At 46.9% G+C, this 22175-nt stretch overlaps 2 protein-coding genes across 2 annotated transcripts in view; one reads left to right on the top strand and one right to left on the bottom strand.

Annotated features, from left to right (window-relative positions):
* LOC140700848 (uncharacterized) overlaps positions 1 to 16415 on the bottom strand; it is a 53698-nt gene extending 37283 nt beyond the window's left edge. The window contains exons 1-4 of the mRNA XM_072975739.1: positions 16412 to 16415; positions 15427 to 15764; positions 14828 to 14893; positions 3859 to 4005 (exon numbers count right to left, since the gene is read on the bottom strand). Of these exons, the coding sequence (XP_072831840.1) occupies positions 3859 to 4005; positions 14828 to 14893; positions 15427 to 15764; positions 16412 to 16415 (555 nt within the window). The remainder of the gene's footprint in view (positions 1 to 3858; positions 4006 to 14827; positions 14894 to 15426; positions 15765 to 16411) is intronic.
* Positions 16416 to 19054: 2639 nt separating this feature from the next.
* On the top strand, positions 19055 to 21975 carry CCN1 (cellular communication network factor 1). Its single transcript, XM_006205930.4, has 5 exons — positions 19055 to 19373; positions 19668 to 19881; positions 20233 to 20589; positions 20714 to 20925; positions 21026 to 21975. The coding sequence occupies exons 1-5, from the start codon at positions 19311 to 19313 to the stop codon at positions 21326 to 21328; spliced, it is 1149 nt and encodes a 382-aa protein (XP_006205992.1). The 5' UTR covers positions 19055 to 19310; the 3' UTR covers positions 21329 to 21975.
* Positions 21976 to 22175: the final 200 nt, after the last annotated feature.

Below are 22175 nucleotides of genomic sequence, written 5' to 3'. Positions count from 1 at the left end.
ATACGCAAAAACATGGCCATGAGACAGGGCATGGCCTGCCAGGGAATGGTGAGAGGTTCTGAGTGGTTGCAGCAGAGAGTTTGAGGGAATAGTGGAAGAAACAGCAGGAAGTCTAGAACTTCTTAGCTAGGACGAGGATTTGGGGTGGACATGGGCAACTGAAGGCAGTGTCCAGGGCTGCTGAGGCACAGATTCACTGGGGTGAAGGAGGGCGGGATGAAATCCCGAGGCAATGATTAGTCCTACCAAGTACCCAGTCCAAATACATCTAGACAAGTCTTTGCTACAGGAAGGTCTGTGATGAACTGTACCAGTTTAAGCCATCATTTCCAGAGAAAAAGTCACTGTTATTGTTTCTCACAGATCAGGAGAGAAAGAAAGCCCTCTTTCCTTTCAAAAGACTGTATTAACCCCTACAGAAACTAGCTACCTTTCCCTGCCCAAATCTCACCTCTCCAATGCATCTTGCACGTTGCTGTTGGTGTCATCTTCCTAAAACATAGCTTTTAACACCTGGCTTCTCAGTGGCCGTAGAGCTTGAAGCTCACATTCTTTAGCAGTCTTAGCTTTTCCTCATACAGCATACCTTTCTACACTTCTGTGCTTTTGCTCATGCAGAAATGACATGCCTTTCTCCCCTACTCTTAACCTGCCAAAATTCTATTTGTCCAAAAGTCTAGCGTAATGGCCACCTCCTCAACGAAGCCTCCCTTTAGTCTTCTCATCGTGATGACTCCGTCTTCTCTGACCCATATTATCTTGCTAGTTTCAACCAAGCACCCATTTCCTCTGTCTTGTCTTTTAAGTAGTCTTTGGGAAGTTTTTACTGGAGTGAACATCTTGATTAGGGAGAAGGCAAGAAGGGAGGGAAGAAGGTTGGCTTTGGAGTAGACATAGTAACTGACTCCTACACAAGGATCAGGGAGAGGCAGTGTGAGTAATAAAAAGGTGAGACACAGAGGCCAAAGAGAAAGCTTGTACTTTCCAAAGATGGCTGCAGCAACATTCCTCAAGCTCCTCCACGCAGCCTCTTATCAAGAAGTGGAACCCATTTCTCTCCCTTTGAGTCTGGGATGGCCTTAGAACTCACTTGTAACCACTAGAACGCTGCAGAGGGGACGCTGCCTGACTCCCGAGGCGAGGTCAGGGAAGCCTGCAGCCTCCTCCTGGTTCTCTTGGGAGGTTGCTCAGCCCCCATGTAAGATGTCTACCCGCTCCGAGGCTGTGGTCCTGGAGACACCAGGCATGGGTGCTCCAGTAGACAGTCCCAGTTGAGCTCACACTTCCACATCCCCACCAAGGTGCCAGACATGTGAATAAAACCATCTCAGATCCTCTTGACCAGCCCATCTTCCAGCTGGCTACCCCTGAGTGACCCACCCATCTCAGGAGGAACAGAAGAATCTTTTTATCTCAAAAGAAGCTGAGTCTTGGCGGAATTTCTCACTCACAGAATCCAGGGAATACAATTTAATGGGTATTGTTTTAAGTTCCTATCTTTCAGAGTAGTTTGGTCCACAGCAAGAAATACCAGAAAAGCCAAGGAATGAATGAATCCTGATCCTGCCTTTTATTTCTAAAGCGAATCAGTCTTCTGAAAGGGTTGCAAACACTAGCCAATTTGAGACAAAAAACTTCCGGGATTCCCTTGAAAACATTTAGGGGGCTTGGTGAGGACCAATGAGTGACTTGAGTCCTTAACTGCGAACATGAGGCCAGAAGCCATTGGGGGCCCAGAGGTGCCCCGCACAGGGCGGTGTTGCAGATCTGACCCGTAGACGGTGTCCCATCACAGGCCTGTGCAAGCTTGCTGCACTTTGTAGAGGCAGAACTCAGAGGTCAGAGAAACAGAGTCTTCGTGCCTGGGAGATGGTTGAGACCAGAGGCTCGCTAAACAGCTGTTGCATGAATTGACTGAATTCCGAAACGGGAGACAACGCTGGTGGTGCCGTCTGCTGGGAGGCGACGGGCAGCTGGGACAACACAGGTCGGCACGTGCGCCTCCTGAGGCATCTCAGTCAGCGTGCTCGGCAGCCGGAGAGCTGTGGGCATCTGCTGGGCTCTCTGGGGAGGGACTCTCTCAGGGCTCTGGCTGGAGCTGCATGTCTTGCCCTCATAAGGCAACCCAGGCTTCTGTCCCCACTGTGAGCATCTCTACTTGAAGGTTACACTTGTTGCTCACACAGTATTTGCGTTTCTCTTCTCATCGTTCTGTGGAACTCATTACTAAGTATTAGCACCCACAGAGTCCCCCTAATAGTGTTCTGCCATTATTCTGAGCACTAAATAAAACATTCCTCTTTTCTGAGCTCACAATAGCTTCTTTTTCCTCAGGACCCTATTCAAGATCTCGCATACTGATTTAAACCTATTAATGCCCGTAGGAGAGGCTGACTCAAGACCAGCGTACAGGCCCTCATAGTTATCCTGGAAAGGAAATGGTGAGATCTCTGATCTCTAAAGCAGCTTTCTTCTCCTGGGAGAGGAGATCAGAGTCATGTCCTATATTTTCAGAAGGTCTTTCATATTCTTATTCAGTGAATATTTTTGAAGCCATAATTCTGACTGAGAATGTGCTAGATGTGTTAAGCTAGATTTTTTTTTTACAAGAGTTAAGATTTTGTTGGGATTTTCAAAGGGCTAAAAATTTTATGAGTCAAATATCTTACTTTCATTAAATCGACAACAAATTACATAGGTTTCAGGATTCTAACTGCGTATTTCCTTCACATAAATCTTAGGATTCCCAGTCTCCTGTAGAAATCTCAACTTTGTCTCTGTTTTAGAATAAAGTCAGAGATTTGTTAACTATAACTGCAGTGAAAATGTTAAACAAAAGGGCCATTTACTCATGGATTTAGGCTGACAGCCTTGAATCAAAACAAATGGAGAAATTGGCTTTAGGGCCAGACAGAATCAATTGTTTTCGGGTCAGTTTTGGTTTGAGAAGCCTAATGAAAAGCCATCACTCAACAAGGGCTGGGACGAACACACTGTCAGTCATCATTAATCACTGCAGTGTCCCAGATTGCCTGTCTTCAGTCAAGACACCTTTCTGTCACACGCATTTCTCCATCTTCTTGACTAATAGCATACATATTAATTAGCCAATTAGCAGACTAATGCATGTTAATTAACACATACAATATGATTTAAATATTTAAATAAAGAAGGACTGCTAGATCACTTTTTAAATGTGGTATCAGGTTCGATTATGTAGTCATTTGAAGCTAAATTTCAAAAATCAAGCACTGCATTTTTCAGTGGCTTATGCGCCTCCTTGTCCTCTAAATTCCTTGAGGGCAGGATCTGGTAGGAGTCATCTTTGAATGCTTCTTAGTGCCCGGCATAGGACCTTACACACTGGAGTGAAGTAAATAGTTTTAGAATGAATAAAAAGAAGCCTGTTTGAATAGAAAAGGGTGGATTGAACTTGAATGCACAGACTAGTTCTCTGACAACCGTGTGATTTAAAAGGAACACCTGCACAGCACAGCACAGTTTGCAAGCCCTTCCACACATGTATCATCTCTAAGCAAGCGCCAATAAGTCTGTCTCACTGTTGAGGAAACTGATTTTTCAAGAGATTATGGGAGTCATCTCTGATTTTCTAATTCCCTAGTCTGTGGAATTAGAAAACAAAACCACACCCCTCCCCTGCCACACACACTCATCTCCCAAAATTTATTCGAGATCCATGTTTGTAACATCTTACTCTGCCTACCTCATTATCATCAAACATTGGACAGAGACCAAACCCCATCAAACACTGGCAGAGAACATTGGACAATATATCTAAAATATCAGTTTCTTCAGCTGCAGCTAGCCACACCCATAGCCCATTCCCACGGAACTTACAGAGTGGCTGATGGGGTCTGACGTGGCTGGACCTGCAGATCCAATTTGTAGTGCACACACATGAAATTCGGTGCTCAGCTTTGCAAACACCAAATCATCAGGAACAATGTTGGGAGACGATGAAATGTCACCTTTAGCTTGGAAAACCTAAAGATCGGGTCCAAAAGAAAGCTGAAATTAGTATCCTTGCTCAGGCATGTCTGACTTTCCTTCCAATATTAGGTACATGGCAGTAAGGTAAAAGTCTCCATATGTTACTTATTTTGACATGCTTTTAAGCATTATATAAATACCCTTATCATCAAAATGATGTAAAGGCCGTCAGCACCCAGGAGAGAAAAATGTGCTCACCATCCTCCCAGCCCCCTACCAATCCGCCAGTGGGGTGTGAGTGGCACGTCGAGCAGAAGGCATGAGCAGGCTGGGGAGGGTTGCCTCCTCCTTCTGTGAATCAAAGCCAAAAATGGTTCCTCATTGCTGCTGGTCCTTTGATCTCTTGCTCCCTATTTTTAGAACTCTTCTGTCCAACATCCTTTGCCCCATTGCCATGACCTTTCATGACACGCTTCTCCTGGTGGTTATTTTGGGATCCTATTCGTTTCCCAAAGTGATACTACAGCTAGAATTTATGTATGAGGGAGATCAGCACAAGTCTTTGCTTGAAAAAGGACCCAAAGCACATGTTCCCACATGAGGGTGAGAGAGCTGGTGTACAAAGAACAGACACATCATCCATATTTTTAGTCATCAAAGCATTCTGGAAGGATGGCTTAACATAGTAGATACCGTGACCTCACAGGACAGCATTATCTAGGTGCACAATCTGGGCACATGGATTTTGAAAATGTGTCCAGCACAGCTAAAGGGGTATAAGTGTGTGTGTGTGTGTGTGTTTAACAGGTAGAGAAAAGACAGAGGACCATAAAAATGATACAGGAAACTTACCAGAAATTTATCATTTCAGGTTTCTTTCAGACTTTCTCTCTCCCTACAGACCATATATAAGAGTCAGCGCCTTCAAGGGGAAGGGCAAAGAGATCAAGCATGCTTTGATTGCTCAGTATCACTTAGAAAAGTATTTCTACACAGAATTTTTGAAAGGAGAACAAAAATCCCCTTGCCAAAAATAAGAATGACACATAGATTCAGGGGAAAAAAAATCCTTCCTCCGTGAAGACAGAGACATCTTCTGTGTTCATCACTGCACTTTCTGTGTCAAGTACAGTGTTAGACAGCTGTGTTAACGAGGTAATTTGACATCACAATAACAGCTAAACTTGATTGGACTCCTAGTACATGGCTTTGTGGCAAGCACTGTTCTCCAAAACCTGCATAAAGTACATCACTGAATGCTGACAACGAACCCGTGAGCTACGGGCTCGTACTGTCTCTACTTGGGAGGTGAGGACACTGCCCTAGAGCGAGGCTAGGTATCTTAGCCCAGGTCAAACAGCTCTGAAGTGAGAGAGCCAGAATTTCACCCCAAGCACTTCGGAATCTAGAGTTTACGCTTGCAGAATTAAAACAAAATAGGCTTTCTGCCTCTGCTATATCCCCGAGGAATCTGAAGAAAGAGCTAAATTTATTCAGTATTATGGCCCGAACTGTATCTTCTCAAAATTAATATGTAGAAGTCCTAACCCCCAGTACCTCATAATGTGACAATATTTAGAAATAGGGCCTTTTAAAGAGGTAGTTAAGTTAACATGAGATCATTATGGTGTAATTCCAATTAGGGGTAATCCAACACGTCTGGTGGCTTTATAAGAAGAAATGGATTCAGACATGTGCAGCAGGAAGACCATATGGAGACACAAGGATGGCCATCCACGAGCCAAGGCTAGATGCTTCAGAAGAAACCAACCCTGCCAAAACCCTGACCTTGGACTTCTGGCCTTCATAACTGTAAAAGAATAAGTTTCTGTTGTTAAAGCCGTCTAATCTCTGATCTTTCGTCACGGCAGTCCTAGCAAATAATATATTCAGTGTTAAAGTGTAAAATGGAAACCAAGGAAAACACATGTGGTCCAAATGAATCAAAACAAATAAAACCAACCCAAGGCAGATAGTTGCTTTCCTTCCATGGACATGGGTTGACCAGTTATGCAACTTTCGCAAGTTCCCAGTTAGGTGGGAGATGCTGCCAAGACGTTCCTTTCAACAGCCCAGTCAGCTGCATTCTCAGAGGATCCCTGATGGATACACAGACTGGAAAATGTGACTCCACTTACAGTTTGTGGTGAGTGCACAATTTCTATGTCTGTGGATTTTCTTGTCTTTGATTTCCATGTTGTGAGTAAAGTTTTTCTTTACTATACACTCATTTATCAGGTACCTCATATTTTAAAGTAGTTTTTAGTACAAAAGTTACACTAAAAGAAAAATAATGAGAATATAAAAATCATCCATAATTCCATTATCCACAGATAATTCTATTAACAAAGAATGAATACATATATGATCTTTATATAAAAGTGATAACTTGATGTGTATAGAATTTTTCGTCCTGCTTTTGTTCAATTAACATTGTTTTGAGAGCTCTTCCCCCAAGTCGTCAGTTTTCAGAAAGCATGATTCTAATGGTCTCATGATATTCCTTCCTAGAGATTATACTATAATGTATTAAACATAAACTCAGTACTGGAAAGGTATTGTGAATCAGGCACTCCCCTAAACTGTTCGTAGAAGTAGAAAATATTATGATTTTTGGAAAGCAGTTTGACATTATAGATCAATACTATTAAAAGAATTCAAACCCACTGCTCTGGTAACGAAAGGCAAAACAAAAGTATAAATCTTCGCTTTCTCACTGAAGCCATTCCTGACCATCTTCTTTAAATTGCATTTGGCTTTGACTAGTAGAATACAGAGACGTCGGTAACATCCCAGGTCATTCAACAGAGACACCAGTAGAGTCAGCCTGAACTGTCTCTCGAGTGAAGGCTATTCTAGATCTGCCCTAGGAAAGTATAAGGCCTTGAAAGGGTCAAACTGATCTGCACGTAACTTAACTACTCGCCAAAACACAGCGCCACACTATTTAAAGAAAGAAGACAAATACAGAAACTCAACAACATAATAACACTCAGTTCCCAGTTACAAGTTACTAGGCATGCCAAGGAGCAGGAACATGTGATCGAGAATCTGGAGAAAAATTAAACAATAGAAACAAACCTAGAAATGACAGAGATAATGACACTAGAAGATAACATTAAAACAGCTATTATAGCTACGTACAAGTGTATAAAGTAAAATGTAGGGGAGGGTGTGGCTCAGTGGTAGAGCACGTGCTTAGCATGCACGAAATCCTGGATTCAATCCCCAATACCTCCATTAGAAAAAAATTAATAAATAAACCTAATTACCTCCCCCCAAGCAAAGACAAACAAACAAACAAACAAAAAATTAAGTAATACATAAATACAATGAGAAGAGAAGTGGAAAATATTTTTAAAAGAATCAAAAAGTTTATTTTTTGACTACAATGAAACTAAACTAGAAATAAATAACAGAATAATGCCTGGAAAATATCCAAATATTTGGATCCAAAATAACACATGTTCAAACAACCTAGGAGTCAGGAAGAAATAGAAAAGGAAATTTAAAAGTCCTTTAAAATGAATGAAAATAAAAGCACTGTGTATCAACATTTGTGAGATGTAGTTGGAGCATCCATAGGGAAATCTACAGCACTAAATGCTTATAAAAGAAAGAAAAAGATCTTAAATCAGTGGCCTCACCTTCCAAGTTAAGAAGCGTGGCAAATAAGAGAAAACTGAACCCAGAGTAAACAAAAGAAATAACACCAGCCGGCACACCACAAAACAGTGGTGGAATCAAATTAAACAACACTCTTAAATGCTACCGAATGTAACGGAATCCCAGAGAACGGTCCTCTTGCCCCATCTGCTCTCCTTTCTTGTCCACTTCCAGTGTGGTCCAGTGCCTAGGAAAAAGGCCTCAAGTAACGGGGCTCATCTTTAAAACTACATAACAGAAATCTTGGGGTTCAGTCTGCACCATTGCAGGTAAGGCCAAGAACATAACTCACATGTCCGCCAGTTATCTTCGGAACGCCAGAAGACAGAAGGCCACCCTGTCAGGAAGCCCGGATTGCTTACCGAAGGGAAGTGAAAAGGCATTCAGAACAAAAATAGCCAAGCCTTTATTAATGAGAGATTGTTAGAGGACCCTCAAGACTCATGCTCTTACTATGTTCTAAGCACAGTCATTTATGTCCAAGCAGACAAGAACATAGCCTGTTCTTTCAAGCTCTGCAGGAGAAGTAACTGGAACTTCCAAGAGCAACACCATCCAGTGCAATGGGAGGACCACCAACCCCAGCACAGAGCCGTGTTCAGACAAGGATCCTCAGGCAGTCTCTGTACACTGCATCCTTATGAACAGGTTTATCACACAGCATTTACACACACAATATGACCCATGCCCTCACCACTCTAAACTGTGCTGTCCTCAAAGTCAGGGGCCACATCTTAGTCAAATTTGTATCCCCAAACCCTAGCATGGTGGAACCAGTTAATAAATGTCCTTTAAAAGGCAAGTGGAAACCCCCTAAAAATCCTAAAGGGTTACAGATAACACCCAAAGTGAGCTTTGAGAGTTAACAGAAAGCAAAACAAGGCTTCAGATCCAAGTTGAAACCAAAGAACAGAAGCTTATAATCTCTTTCCTGAGTTCAGTTCAATTTTTAAAACATTTTTTAAATGGATTTGTTTCCAGCCTTCAGTGAGCGTTTGGGTGGGACTGGGTTTGATCTGAGCCAGTCTGCCTATGCTTTTCCCACGGTGCTCTGGAAGGAAGCAGGGAGTGATGACTCACAACCTGGCACAGCCCTTAGTTCCTATGTACTGACACCAGATGGAATTCCAAAAGAGGGGCGTTCACAAAGGATCAAAACCTGGATGCTCCGGCCCTAGGACGTGGTTCACGTTACAGACTTTCCAGCATGATGCTAAATTAGCCCCATTTGGTCCCAGACAGTTAATGACAAATACGTGGAGAGGTGACTTCACGTGGAAATTGTCTCAATTCTCACTTCATTCATTTCAAAAGGCTTCCCGGATTTTACCCCCACACCCACCTTCATCCCCTACCTCCTTCCTAGGCCCCGGTTTTTCAGAATGCAGGCTCTGGAAAACAGTGCTTGCAGGATGGCCCAACTATGAAAGCAGGCCCTTTCTGGCCATCTTTCCTGGACTGAGACCCAAGGACTTCTCCATTCAAAATAGCAGAGCAACGACCTAGAAAGTGCAGACAGTCCAGAGAAAAGAAAGGCGGGTGGAGTCCGGATGAGCTGTGCTAACAAGAAAAGATAAGGAATCGACAGGAATGTCATAATTCACTGCGTTCTTCTCATCCCTTCCCCTACCCTTACCTCCCCCCAAAACACACATGCGCACGCACGCACACACGCACTTCAGTGCACTGTCCAATACCCTTTTCATAGAGTCATCTCACTTCCTCCTGAGTTTCCACTTCTTTTATGAGCGTTTGCTCTTTTTCTACTTTATTGTTACCATCCTGCCTTTATAGAGCCTCTACATTACTTTTGTGCAGCCTTAGACTGCCATGGCAGACCCCTCGGTCTTTTGAAACACAAAATCCCCAAATCATATTTCCTGCATTATTTCCAATTAAACTCCACATCCAGGGGAACATCTGTCTCTAGAAAACAGAAATCACATTTACCCAAATCGTTCTACCTAGTGCCTAGCAAGGAAGCAAATGTAACTGCAGGCTCAGGATCACCGTGCTTGTTCTCTGATTATGATGATGATGATAATGACCCCATTCACTTTAACTTGCACCTCTTTTTAGACGTTAGGCTCACCAGTGGCTCAAAGACTTCAATGCATCCGAAAGTGCCACGGAAAGGTGAAAGGGCTGGCTCTCTGAAGGCAGTGTGATAACAATAAAAGAAAACAGAAAAAAGAGCAAACACTCATAAAGAGAGTGGAACTTGGGAGTCAGGACAGAGCAGCAGACATGGAGAAAGGGCACGCACAGGCACTGAGTCAGAGAGCTCCGAATTAGAATCCTCATTTGGTCAAGTTCTAACTGTCTGAGCTCGGGCCAATTGTCTAACTTCTCTGAACCTCGACTTCCTCAGCCTAGAAAGATGCTCAAATGTTCATCTTAGAAGATCTCCTTGGACATCAGGGGAGACAACCTTTAAGGCATTTGGCTCATGTCAGTTGCCTTGTAAATGTCAGTTCCCTTCCCTCCCCAGCAGAAAGAGGGATCCGGAGTGATAATTTCCAGCAGCGCCCAAAGAGCTGGGCTTGTCTGTAATCAATGCATTTTCAGAGGCTCATCCTAAGCTTCTCACTTTTAGGTGTTTTCTATTGCCTCGTGAAGATGCCTGTGTTCTCTGCAATCACCAGCTTCAAGGGGAAAGTATATGTTAGTGCTTGTGTATAACTGGGCATACTTGTCCTATCCATCAAAATATACAAACTGACCAAGACCTCACACCTTTAAAGGGTGGGACTCAAAGTCCCTTGTCCGGACTCTCAAAGCAATCTGGCTGCACTGCACTCAGAACACAGATCACTGTATTATATTTCCTGTTTAAGCACCTAGATCTCCCCTAGGCTATGAGAGCCACAATTGCAAGGTCAAGGTGTGACTCCTTTTTGCATTGCCAACTAGCATGAAGCCAGTCATTCACAGCATATTTATAGGATTGAACCAAACCATCCATCCTCTGGGTCTGCAGTGCTTTAGTATAGATGCCACACTTCGTAAGCCCCCTGGCAGCCTTTCCCTGAGCCTCAGAAAGTTCAAGCATTGAACACGTATTATCTTTGTCCTTTAAGAATCAACTGTTTGGGTGGTGATCAAAAGGCACAAACTTCCAGTTACAAAATAAATAAATCCTGAGGATGTCATGGGCAGCATGGTGATTATAGTTCATACTACTGTATTGTATATTTGAAAGGTGCTAAGAGAGTAGATCTTAAAAGTTCTACTCATCAAAAAAAAATAGTAATTATGTGAGGTGATAGATGTGAACTAGACCTGCTGTGGTGATCAGTTACCAATGTATACATAAATAGAATCATTATATTGTACCCCTAAAACTAACATAAAGTTAGATGTCAATTATATCTCAATTTTTTTAAAAGTTAGAAACAACTACAAAAAATAAAAGAGAATTGACTGTTTAGAAAAAGCTTTTTCTTTTGAAAGCTAAAATCTATTCAAAGAAGAGTGGATAAAAGATGTCAGAGAAATGCGTTGAACTAGCCTCAAATTGCTCTATGCTTTTTATGTATTGCCATAACCTTGGGCACCTGACCCAAGCCCGCATCCAGGGCTCAGGGACACCTCGCACAAGGTGCACACAGGGTGTGCTTGGTGCGTGCCTGAGGGCTCCGTGCTTAGCAGCTCTGTTGTGAGGGCAACCACGCCAAGGGAGGTGGCAGTACCCTCTGCCTCAGGTAACAAAGTCGGGACGGTGATGACTAAGTCAGAAGTATCTTTCAATCTCCGAGTTCCTCCTCTGCTCTGACACATCTCTTTCTCTTCAGAGGAAATGGGAACAAGCTCAGGCAAGGGTTCCTGGGGACGGAACTGTCTTTTACTGTGTAACTCATTCATTGCCAGCCTCTCGTGAAGAAAGTAGGGTCCACGATGACTGAAAACACAGATAAGCTCACATTTAGAAAAATATTTAAGTGACAAATTCACAATCAGTTGTTAAGGTGAAGTCAAGAAGTTAGGGGCAAGTGCCTAGAGTCTCATGGAGGGTAGATTTCATGGAAGGCAAATACCAAAAGAATGGCCTTTGGAGACAGACACTCTGCTCTACCTTAACAGCTCTGTCTTCTCATCTTTTAAATAAAAATAAACTACCCTACAAAGTTCTTTATAAACATTCAATGAGATCACTAACTCATCTCTATATTAGCTGCCTTGTCTTTGGTAGGCAAAACCCAGGCCCCAGAGATACAGCTGTCCCCATGGCTCGCAACTCTGAGGCCAAGTGTCAGCTGGCATAAATCCCCAGACATGGTGTTTTGTGTTTGGCTGATCCCTGGGGCACTTGAGTGCACGGCCCTTGAGTTGGGGCAACCTCATCATCTTACAGATGAGGAAACACAGGCAAAGACCTCACATGGCTCAACACTGCTTGCAGGCAAAACTGCAATTCCATGGCAGACAAAGCCACTCAGTGCTTTCTTAGATGGTCACTGGGCCCCACTGCAAGCCAGGATACTGGGCTGGGTAGATCTTATAAATCACATCATCTGTATACCATTTATCAAATGCTTTTATAACTAGAGCTCATTTAGTCTAAAGGATACTGACTATTCTCTAGAGAATAAATCTAGCTCACTCTATGCTAACTGTAGTAAAAGTAAAGATAATAGTGGTGCTTGCAGTGGAAATATTTATAATTTATTAAACCTTTACTATATGCCAAGTATCCTGCTGAGCATTAAACACATCTTATGCCTTATTTCACATAATCAGCCCAAATGCCAGGATCCTCCTTTACACTGAATCCTCAGTTCTGCAAAAAGCTGGCATGAAAAAATGCCTTCCGTCTCTCTGTAGGACTATCAGTGCCCTCATGTACTGTGCCCACATTAAATCCCTTCGAAATTCTGAATGTGGTATGTGTGGTTTGAAGTGGGCAATTGAGAGACTGGTATCTCTGGAAATAAAACACAAGAGGTGAAGGTTGCTTCTTAATCCCAGAATATGGAACCAACCCATCTGATAGTGATTTATAATTAATACACCTCACATTGCTCAATCTAGTCTAGAAGATAGATTGCAGGGTAGAGTGGGAGAAGTGCCTTCCAGTCCATTCCTTTGAAATGTTTCTTTGTTATGACAAAACAAGAAGTTCTGTAAGGTAAAGGGGTTAGAAATGCCTGGCTTCCTGTGGACAGATGCCAGGTGGAGGAAATAAACAGACATCATTCTCACTGGTTACAAATGCCCTGAAAAAAAAAAAAGTATTTCCTATCATGCTGCCAAGGCAATGCCTGTTGCTTACAACATAAATTCAAGGGGAGAAGTAAGAGGGTGACTGAGTAGTGTTTGGGGACCATGGAAAGTAGAAGATAAGAAAAAAAAAAACACACTTATTCCAATTTTGTGGATAAAGTGTAAACTCTCACCGCTGAGTCAAGTGACAGCCCTGATTCTTAAACAAATGGAAGTCTAGCCAACATGACAATGAACTGGAGCCCATGGTGCTATTCCTTAACATTTCACGGAGGCTGGGAGTTACAGAACGCCAGAGCGGGACAGCTTCTCAGAGACCTGCAGTCCGGAGATCACAGCTGCCAGCTCCATGACATTGACTTCTTGGGTTTTCCTAGGGTTAACTTAAATGGCATTTGAGCCTTGTTTTAATTAACTATTAACATTTTAAAAATGAAAAGACTTCATATAAAAATCCAGGGCTCTGGTAGCTCTGGTATCTCTTTTTTAAAATAAGAAAATAAGCAAACACTAGACCTACATTTTCATCTACCAACCACTCAGCGCCCCCATGAAGTTCCCCCATCCTCCATGCTGAGACCAGCGTCAGCTGGTGATAATGCCGGGAATGCCTGATCCCTGTGAGCCCTTCAGTGCATGTCCCCTGAGCTGGGGCAACCCCATTCTCTTATAGATGAGAAAACCCAGGCAAAACCTCCCATGGCTCACCCCTGCCTATAGGCAGAGTCCCAGTGCCACGGGCGAGGCCATTTGCAGAAGATCCCAGCTGCCCTATCCTGTCAGTTCCCCAAAGGAATTCTACAGCCCAGCCTCACTAGATGGTCTTCATTATGCATGGTCAAGGCTCTTCTTCCCTCTGTCTCAGATATCTTTCCTTGTATCAGATTCTTGCTCATCTGTATGGAACTCAGAGTGGTTCCATCTTCACTCCCCAGGCCCGAAGTGTCCACACAGCACTTTGTACCCACTTTAGCAATGGATTATAAAGTCCATCGGGGAAGGTCGATGTTTAAGTCCTCTTTTTTTATGTCACCAGTGCCTACAATGGTGCCATGACATATCATGAGCTCTGAGTAAATCTGGGCTTCAGAGAGGATAAACCATTTGTCTTCAGATACATAGGTAATTATACTCACAACATATGATTGGGAAAAAAAACAAGTTAAAAGTAGATTTGGTCCATGAAGAACAAGCAGACTGATGAATTATGAAATAATGCTGAAAACTTTCTTAGTGACAAATATAGTTGCTACCCTGCCAAGCCTTCCTTACTCCAGAAGTAGGGACTGCCTGATCAGTGTGGCTTGCAGGGTATCAGAAGGACCCCAAAGGCTTGGATATCTTCCCCTACCACCTGCCAAGCTGCCCAGAAATCCACTATATAAACGTACTTGCACTACGGCTTTTTCTGTTCCAATGTCACACCCCCTTCCCTCTCCTCTGCAAGAGCCATTAGGCAATTCTTAGAGGTTAGCACAGCTTCAGTTAACTTATCAACTACTTTTCTATCTGATGTCTTTATCCTGGAAGATCTGGGTAAGTTGTGATAGAGTTAAATAAAGGCTGAGTTCCAGAGGAAGGCACGGCCTCAACGTCTGAAGTAAGAGATGGGGAGCAGGCACAGGGGTTAAATGCAAGGCCGGTTGGGACCAAGATGGCTGGGTCCAGTTATGCTATTTGCTAGGTGAGGGCCCTTTGGCGAGACATTTACCTTCTGTGCCTCCACCTCCTCATTTAGGTAGAAAATGGTGTTATTAAGAGGATCTACGTTTATGGGGCAGTGGAAAATCAAGTGAATAAATGGCAGGCATTCAAAACGGGGCTTGACGCAGACTGAACCCTGTATAAGCTTCGGCTTCTGTCATTATTAGGAGATGATGGCATGGAATTTAGCGCTGAATAGGGCTGCTCCAGTTTTACTACCTGCTGTCTCCTTTCCCAAATAACTGCTGAAGGATACAAGGTCCAGAGAGGAGGAGCGGCTTACCGAAGGCCGCAGGCTAGCGGAGAGCAGAGCGAGGGCTTCCTGGCCAGCGTTCGCCCCGTGAACTTGCTGAGGAAGAAAGGAAGGGCTGTGGGAGACCGAGAGAAACCGAGAGAACGAGCTCTAGCCTCTCTTCCTTCAAAGGACAATGGGATCCAGGCCCTTGGGACTTCTCCCCTAAATCAACTCCAAGCCCCCGCTCTCGGGTGGGCTCCATGTCTGAGCAAATGCCACCCTCTGACACACACCCACACCCCCGCGCTGGGCGTACCCTGCAAGTCTGGCACAGCGCGCCAACTCTGCCCCGCTGGGGGGACGAGTCAACAGTGGGGTGGACGGGAAAAGTGACACAACCCGGCCGGCGCCCCGCGCGCCCGCCTCCTACGCAGCGCGGGCCGCGCCGGGCCCTCTCGGGGCTGCGCGCCGGGGCCTCTCGGGGCTGCGCGCCGGGGCCGGGCGGCCGCGCTCTCCACCGCACGCGCGCACCCGCCGCGCCTGCGGCCCCGCGGCGCGAGGCCCGGGGCGGGCGCTTTCCCGCCGCTCGGCGGCCGCGCGGCTCTCCGCCCCCCTCCAGAGGCCGCCGCCGCCGCCGCCCCCCGGACCTGGATGACGGAGTCTTGAAAGACTTTCACCAAATATGGGCCGGGGCTGGAAACGTCCTGCGCCGCGCGCCGCCGGAAACCTCTAGTCCTGGCACCCGCGGCGACTTGGGGCGCGCGGGACGGGCCGCCGGCAGGGGGCGGCGCGCGGCGGGCGGCCGGCTGCGTCCCGGTGCTCCGGCCCCGGACCTCCCCCCGCCTCCCTGTCGCGCGGCCCCTGCCCGCTGCCTCCGCAGGGGTCCCGGGGGCAGCCGAGGCCTTCCCATCGCCTCTGCCACCCAGTTCTCGCCGCCACCCCGACCCTCTGGCGCTCCCTGCGATCGCTCGGGGTGGGGTGGGGGCTGGAGCGGGGTGGGGAGAAATAGGACGGCGCCCGGGCGCCACCCTAAAGCTGGCCTTTGGCAGTCACAATAAATTGTTTGTTCCTTAAGGTGGCTGTAAAAAGTGGAGTTGTGAGACAGACAAGTACCTACGAGGACACGCGCACGCACACACGCAGCTATTACAAGCAATCCTGCCGTCCAAAGCAGTGGTTCTCAGGCTGTGAGTCCTCGGACCGGCAGCATCAGCATCACCTCGGGACTTCTTAGAAATGTAAACTAATAAGAAATTCTGGGGTGAGGCCAGTGGGGTCAGTGTTTTAACCAGTCCTCCAGGTGACTGTGATGCGAGCCAAAGTTTGAGAACCACTGGTCTAGGGCTAGGAAACCGGAGTCGCCAGATTTAGGGTGATGATTACTTTCAGTTGCCGCCGGACAGTGAACCCTTCTTTCGGTGACCTAAAATTCCCTGGCATCAGCGGGTGAGAGACGTTCCCATCGCTCAGCCCGAAGCCAGGAGCCGAGAAGACAAGCAGCCCCTTCTCTGTGCCTTGCAGCCCAGGGAAACAAGGCGGCCCGTTATTCCTTCACGGGGCACCCGTAGAGGGAGGGAGGGAGGGAGGAAAGAGCAGAAGAGCCATGCAGAATTAGCACCCGGAGACACTTACCCATAACCGTTTGCACATTTACCCTCCAAATTCTCAACGTGAACTGATTGATCTGCAGCTCTCAGCGGAGGACGCAAGAAGGCGACCGACGTCTGGGGTTTCTGGGCTTGCCTCTAGCTGGACGTGAGGAGCTGCTGTTCCTCTCGCCTGATCCTGTGGTTTATTAGCAGGCGCACCAGGACATAGTACATGGAAAGGCTGTGCACATAGGTTACTTCTGTCTCCCCGGCTCCCCCACCTCTTGGCCCTGCTTGCTCCCGCTTTCAACCCCCTCCCACAACACACCCCCTGCTTTAAATGGGCAGCGGACTGTGAGGTTCTGTAAGTTTCTCCTCTGGGGCAAACTTATCCTCCAAGACTCCCCAGATTAAGTCCAGGGGGAAAAAAAAAAACCCACACACCCTTGCTAGAAAACTTTAATCTGATTTTTAAAGGCATCTCTGGAATGGTGTGTGTTGCATGCTGTGCAGAGACTGAATCTCTTTGGGGTCCCCCTCCTCCCCACACACAACTTCAATAAAGGAACAAGGTATACATACGAGCCAGCTGGATCATCCACTGTAATTTTATTTTAAATCATGATAGACAGATTGCGTGAAAAACAAGGAATTCCAAAGAATTTCCTGCTCTGGGAACAGAAGTTAAGTCTATATTTAACAACATTTGAAGCTGTCAAGAATGCTTTGTGGTTGGATAACAGAGACAGAAAAATGTTAAAAACGCAGGCTACTGCTATACCCAAATATGGAAATATTGTTACGTCTGGTGTCTGATTCACCATCTGGAAATACTTACAACCATGAAGTCAAATAGAAAAGACGCCACAACAGAAGCCAGGACCGCTCCTCTCCATTCTTTCTCCACCACCTCCTCCCACCCTGTACTGCGCCTACTCACCCCCCATCCCTAGTCACTTCATTGAGGAGGAAAGAATAAGGAAACTCTGATAGAAGGGAAAAAACAAAAACGTTTTCCAAGTAATTGATGAATTGGCTTGGGTAGGATGTAGGGCCCAGAACACCTGACAGTCTATTGTGAAAAGTACATCCCCCCACCACAACCCTCCAAGGAAACCTTAGAGATTCTACTCTCTCTAGCAAAAGCCTCTAAGAGCACTTTTGAATGAACGAAACTTAACTCTTCCCTGCCACAGTTCTCTTCACTGGAAACATTTTCATTGCAATAGCTTCTCATTGTGTTTATCAGAGTCAGTCATAGAAAAGTCACACTGAAGGCCTCCTTAAGCAAGACTGCTCAGTCATTTAGACTGAACAGCCCTAAACATTAAAAAGGACAAGGAGTTCTCCAAGAGCACATCTAAAAGGGACACTGGCACAATTATTGTGTATATTTTTATGAAAATTACACAAGAAGATAATCTGTGAAACTTTGAGGGAAAGTTTATCACTCATACTAATGATACTTGATGTTTAAGTAAATTGCTTTGTTAGGGGTCTTCTATTGTGTGTTGCAGGTAGAATAGAAAGTTAGAATCTGCTAACTTTTTTACTACAGAATATTACGTCCTAAATCTCTTATTTCTCTGTTCTTAGAGAGCAAAGCATTGCAGTTCACTTGAAAGGGAGGCTTTTAAGTGGTCCCAAGGAAAGGAGTTAAACCCCCTGCCAAACTTTCAGCTTTAAGGAGTCTGCTTTTTCCAGAGATCCCCTGGACATAGTAGTGATGGAATCTGGTTTGGCTTTGCAGTATATACAGGTGCTCTCAATACAAATCACTACACGGTGGTCCCCTCCGGCTTCCGGCCAGGTGCTTAGTTAGAGTCGCCTCCCTCAGGCGGAGGGAGGCTGGAAGGGCTTACCCAAGTCTCCCGCATCCGTGAGGAAGCGTAAGTCAGCCTCCCGGAGAACTCCCTGCGTTCGTTTCCTCTCGGACTTCCAACGCAGGCAGTGGGCTGGAACTAAAGTGGGAACCTCCAAAAACAAACAAGTACGACGTACCGAAAAAAGGGGCGGGGGGGGAGCGGAAGGGGGAAGACCTCTGCCTGGGAATCTGCCAGACAATGGGGGAAGTTGATTTTTTCCCCCTTCTCATTCATAAATGCCACTGAGGGTATTAATTTGCAATACACTTAACTGGGCTAATAAACACCATGCCAAAGCTTTGGGACTTGAGCTGAGCACGCCTCTATGAAATCCTCAAATAGATTCCTGGCTCACAGACCCACTCCCCCTCCGCGTTCGCCTCTCTCGATAGATAACCTGACCCTCACCTTCGCTGTAAACAAGTAAACAGCTCGCTGCCTTCCCGGGTGAGAGCTTCCAAGGCCGCCTGGTCAGCTCGGCATCACCAAACAAAACGACTTTTGTTCCTCCCTCCCAGGTCTTCCCACCCTCCCAGTCCAGGCAAAGTTCTGAACTCGCCCCCTCGGCCCTTCTACCACTATCATCTGCATCACGCCAAGAAGAGCCCTCCCCAATATAAGTTATTTAAAGTGGAAAAAACGGAAGATTGTTTTCTTGACGGGTCCAGGACAAAAAAAAAAAAAAAAAAAAGTGCAACGGAGCCAGGGGAGGCGCTTGGCAGGAGCCCGCGCCAACCAGCATTCCTGAGATGTTTGAGAATTCTGGAACGCGCAGACAGAGCCGACGTCACTGCAACACGCGGCGCCTTGGCCGGCCATATAAAAGGCGGGCTCCGGGCGCTGGGGCAGACCGCGAGCGAGAGCGCCCCCGAGCAGCGCCCGCGCCCTCCGCTCCTCCTCCGGAAGGACCTCCAGAGCAGGACTCCCGCAGCTCCCTCGCCTCCCGGCCCTCGCCTCCCCGCCGCCCGGCCCACCGTCCCAGCCAGGCCAGGCCAAGCCAGGCCGGCCCGCCCGCTGCGCACCGGTGTGTCGGCGTCTTTGCTTCCGCGCTCGCCCGGACCCCTCCTGCGCGCCACGATGAGCTCCCACACCGCCAGGACGCTTGCCCTCGCCGTCATCCTTCTCCACTTGGCCAGGCTGGTGAGTTCTTTGATCACCGCTCCCGGATCCTCTCTCCCAGCCCCTTCCCCTTTTCCCAGATGGCCCGCGACAGGAAAAGCTAAACTGAAAAAAGTTCGGGGGCGTTTCGGGGTAGCTCGTTCTCTAAGCCCGCCCTGAAGACGTGCGGGGGGTACCCCGCGCACCCTCCCGGGGTGGCTGGGCTGGACCGGATCAGAGACCCCCTGCCGCCCGGGACAGACACCCGCGTCCCTTCCCAGCGCGCCCCTCCTGCGCACCGCGCAGAGCCTCACGCGAATCCTCTCCCCACTCCAGGCGCTCTCCACCTGCCCTGCCGCCTGCCACTGCCCCCTGGAGGCGCCCAAGTGCGCCCCGGGAGTCGGGCTGGTCCGGGACGGCTGCGGCTGCTGTAAAGTCTGCGCCAAGCAGCTGAACGAGGACTGCAGCAAAACGCAGCCCTGCGACCACACCAAGGGGCTGGAATGCAACTTCGGCGCCAGCTCCACCGCTCTGAAGGGCATCTGCAGAGGTAAGATGCTTGTGGTTTGGCCCCTTTAAAAAAAAGAATAGTCCCCGTAGCCCAGAAGTTTAGTAATTTTGAGACCATGTATGGTGATGCTTTGTTGTTGGTAGCTTGGCAGAAAGGCACATGATTTCAGCAGTCTGGAATGCAATTCAGTGTGTCTGGGCCCAGCGAAAAGCGCATACGGAAAAGTGATTCCTGACTAACTTATTGTTCTGGTCTGGAGTCTCCGGGGAATTGTAGGAAACTTTACCATAAGTTGAATTTAACAGTAGAAAATATGTGTGCGTTTCAGGTCGTCGTTCGGAATCTTCCCTTTAATCCTCTTCTCCTTTTCTTTCTGGGTGCTCTTTGCAGCTCAGTCAGAGGGCAGACCCTGTGAATATAACTCCAGAATCTACCAGAATGGGGAAAGCTTCCAGCCCAACTGTAAACATCAGTGCACATGTATCGACGGCGCGGTGGGCTGCATTCCTCTGTGTCCCCAAGAACTCTCTCTCCCCAATTTGGGCTGTCCCAACCCCCAGCTGGTCAAAGTCACCGGGCAGTGCTGTGAAGAGTGGGTCTGCGACGAGGATGGTGCCAAGGACCCCATGGATGACAGGGACGGCCTCCTGGGCAAGGAGCTGGCATTCGATGCCTCCGAGGTGGAGTTAACGAGAAACAATGAATTAATTGCAGTTGGCAAAGGCGGCTCCCTGAAGCGGCTCCCGGGTAAGTTTGAGACTGAGAGGTGGTACTGAGGTCCATTCCTAGTTGGAAGCTTTAGAGAAACAAGAATAGTTGACTCTGTGTAGGGATGCCTCTGAGAAATCTTCCCTCTTGTTTGTCCCTCTAGTTTTTGGAATGGAGCCTCGCATTCTGTACAACCCTTCCTTGCACGGCCAGAAATGTATCGTCCAAACAACTCCATGGTCCCAGTGCTCGAAGACCTGTGGAACTGGTATCTCCACACGGGTTACCAACGACAACCCTGCATGCCGCCTGGTGAAGGAAACCCGGATCTGTGAGGTGCGGCCTTGTGGACAGCCGGTGTACAGCGGCCTGAAAGTAAGTGCTGCGGTTCCCAGGCCGCTGGGCGACACGCGAACCTCTCTTCCAAAAAGGAGAAATATCGGCGCTAACACCCCTTCTCTCCTCTTTCCTACAGAAGGGCAAGAAATGCAGCAAGACCAAGAAGTCCCCCGAGCCGGTCAAGTTCACTTACGCTGGCTGTTCGAGCGTGAAGAAGTACCGGCCCAAGTACTGCGGGTCCTGCGCGGACGGCCGCTGCTGCGCGCCCCAGCAGACCAGGACGGTGCAGATGCGCTTCCGCTGCGAAGACGGGGAGACGTTCTCCAAGAACGTCATGATGATCCAGTCCTGCAGGTGCAGCTACAACTGCCCGCATGCCAGCGAGGCCGCCTTTCCCTTCTACAGGCTGTTCAACGACATTCACAAGTTCAGGGACTAAGTGCCCCCAGGGGTTCCCAGCACCAGGCTGGACCAGCTGGGGAGAGAAGAGTGGCAGAATCACGCAGACGTGGGTGGGGGCGGTGGGGTGAAGGGACTCACTGTAGAAGGGATGCATTGCTCGTTCTTGAGTAGTATTAAGGTGTTTGGAAACTGCCGGTTGTGCTGGTGCGTATGGACACTGACGCAGCCGCCACTGGAGAATACTTTGCTTCATAATATTGGAGCACACGTTCCTGCTTCATCTTGGAGCTTGGTGTCGATGACGTTCTGTTTTCTGTTTGTAAATTATTGGTAAGCGTATTTTTCTCTAGGCGTCTTTCCTTTCGGTTCTACAGTTGTGAAAGATAATCAGGTCAGTTGGACAGTTAGAGCATTCTTTGATAGACCTAAATGGGACGGGGGGGGTCCATCCCTTCCCGAGGGTGACACTCCGTGAGTGTCCGTGAGAGGCAGCTATCTGCACTCAGAATTGCAAACAGAAATCAGGTGTTTCAAGTCTGAATGTTTTTATTTATCAAAATGTAGCTCTCGGGAGGGAGGGGAAATGTAATACTGGAATAATTTGTAAATGATTTTAATTTTATATTCAGTGAAAAGAATTTATTTATGGAATTAATCATTTAATAAAGAAATATTTACCTAATATCTGAGTGTATGGCAGTCAATGTTTTTAAAGAATGTCCAAAGCCATTGGGAACAATCTTGCTTATACATCCAATCATTGAAACAGCATTTACTGAGTACCTACTTTGTACCAGGAACTGTTCCAGGTGCCCGGGATAGAGCAGGGAACTAAACAGGGACAAAAACAGGACAATGATTGCTTTTATGTCTTCAGGAGAGAA

The sequence above is a fragment of the Vicugna pacos genome, chromosome 13 (genome assembly GCF_048564905.1).
Source record: "Vicugna pacos chromosome 13, VicPac4, whole genome shotgun sequence".
Classification (NCBI taxonomy): domain Eukaryota; kingdom Metazoa; phylum Chordata; class Mammalia; order Artiodactyla; family Camelidae; genus Vicugna; species Vicugna pacos.
Note: the sequence above shows the minus strand (reverse complement) of the source record. Positions and strands in the feature narration are given on the sequence as shown.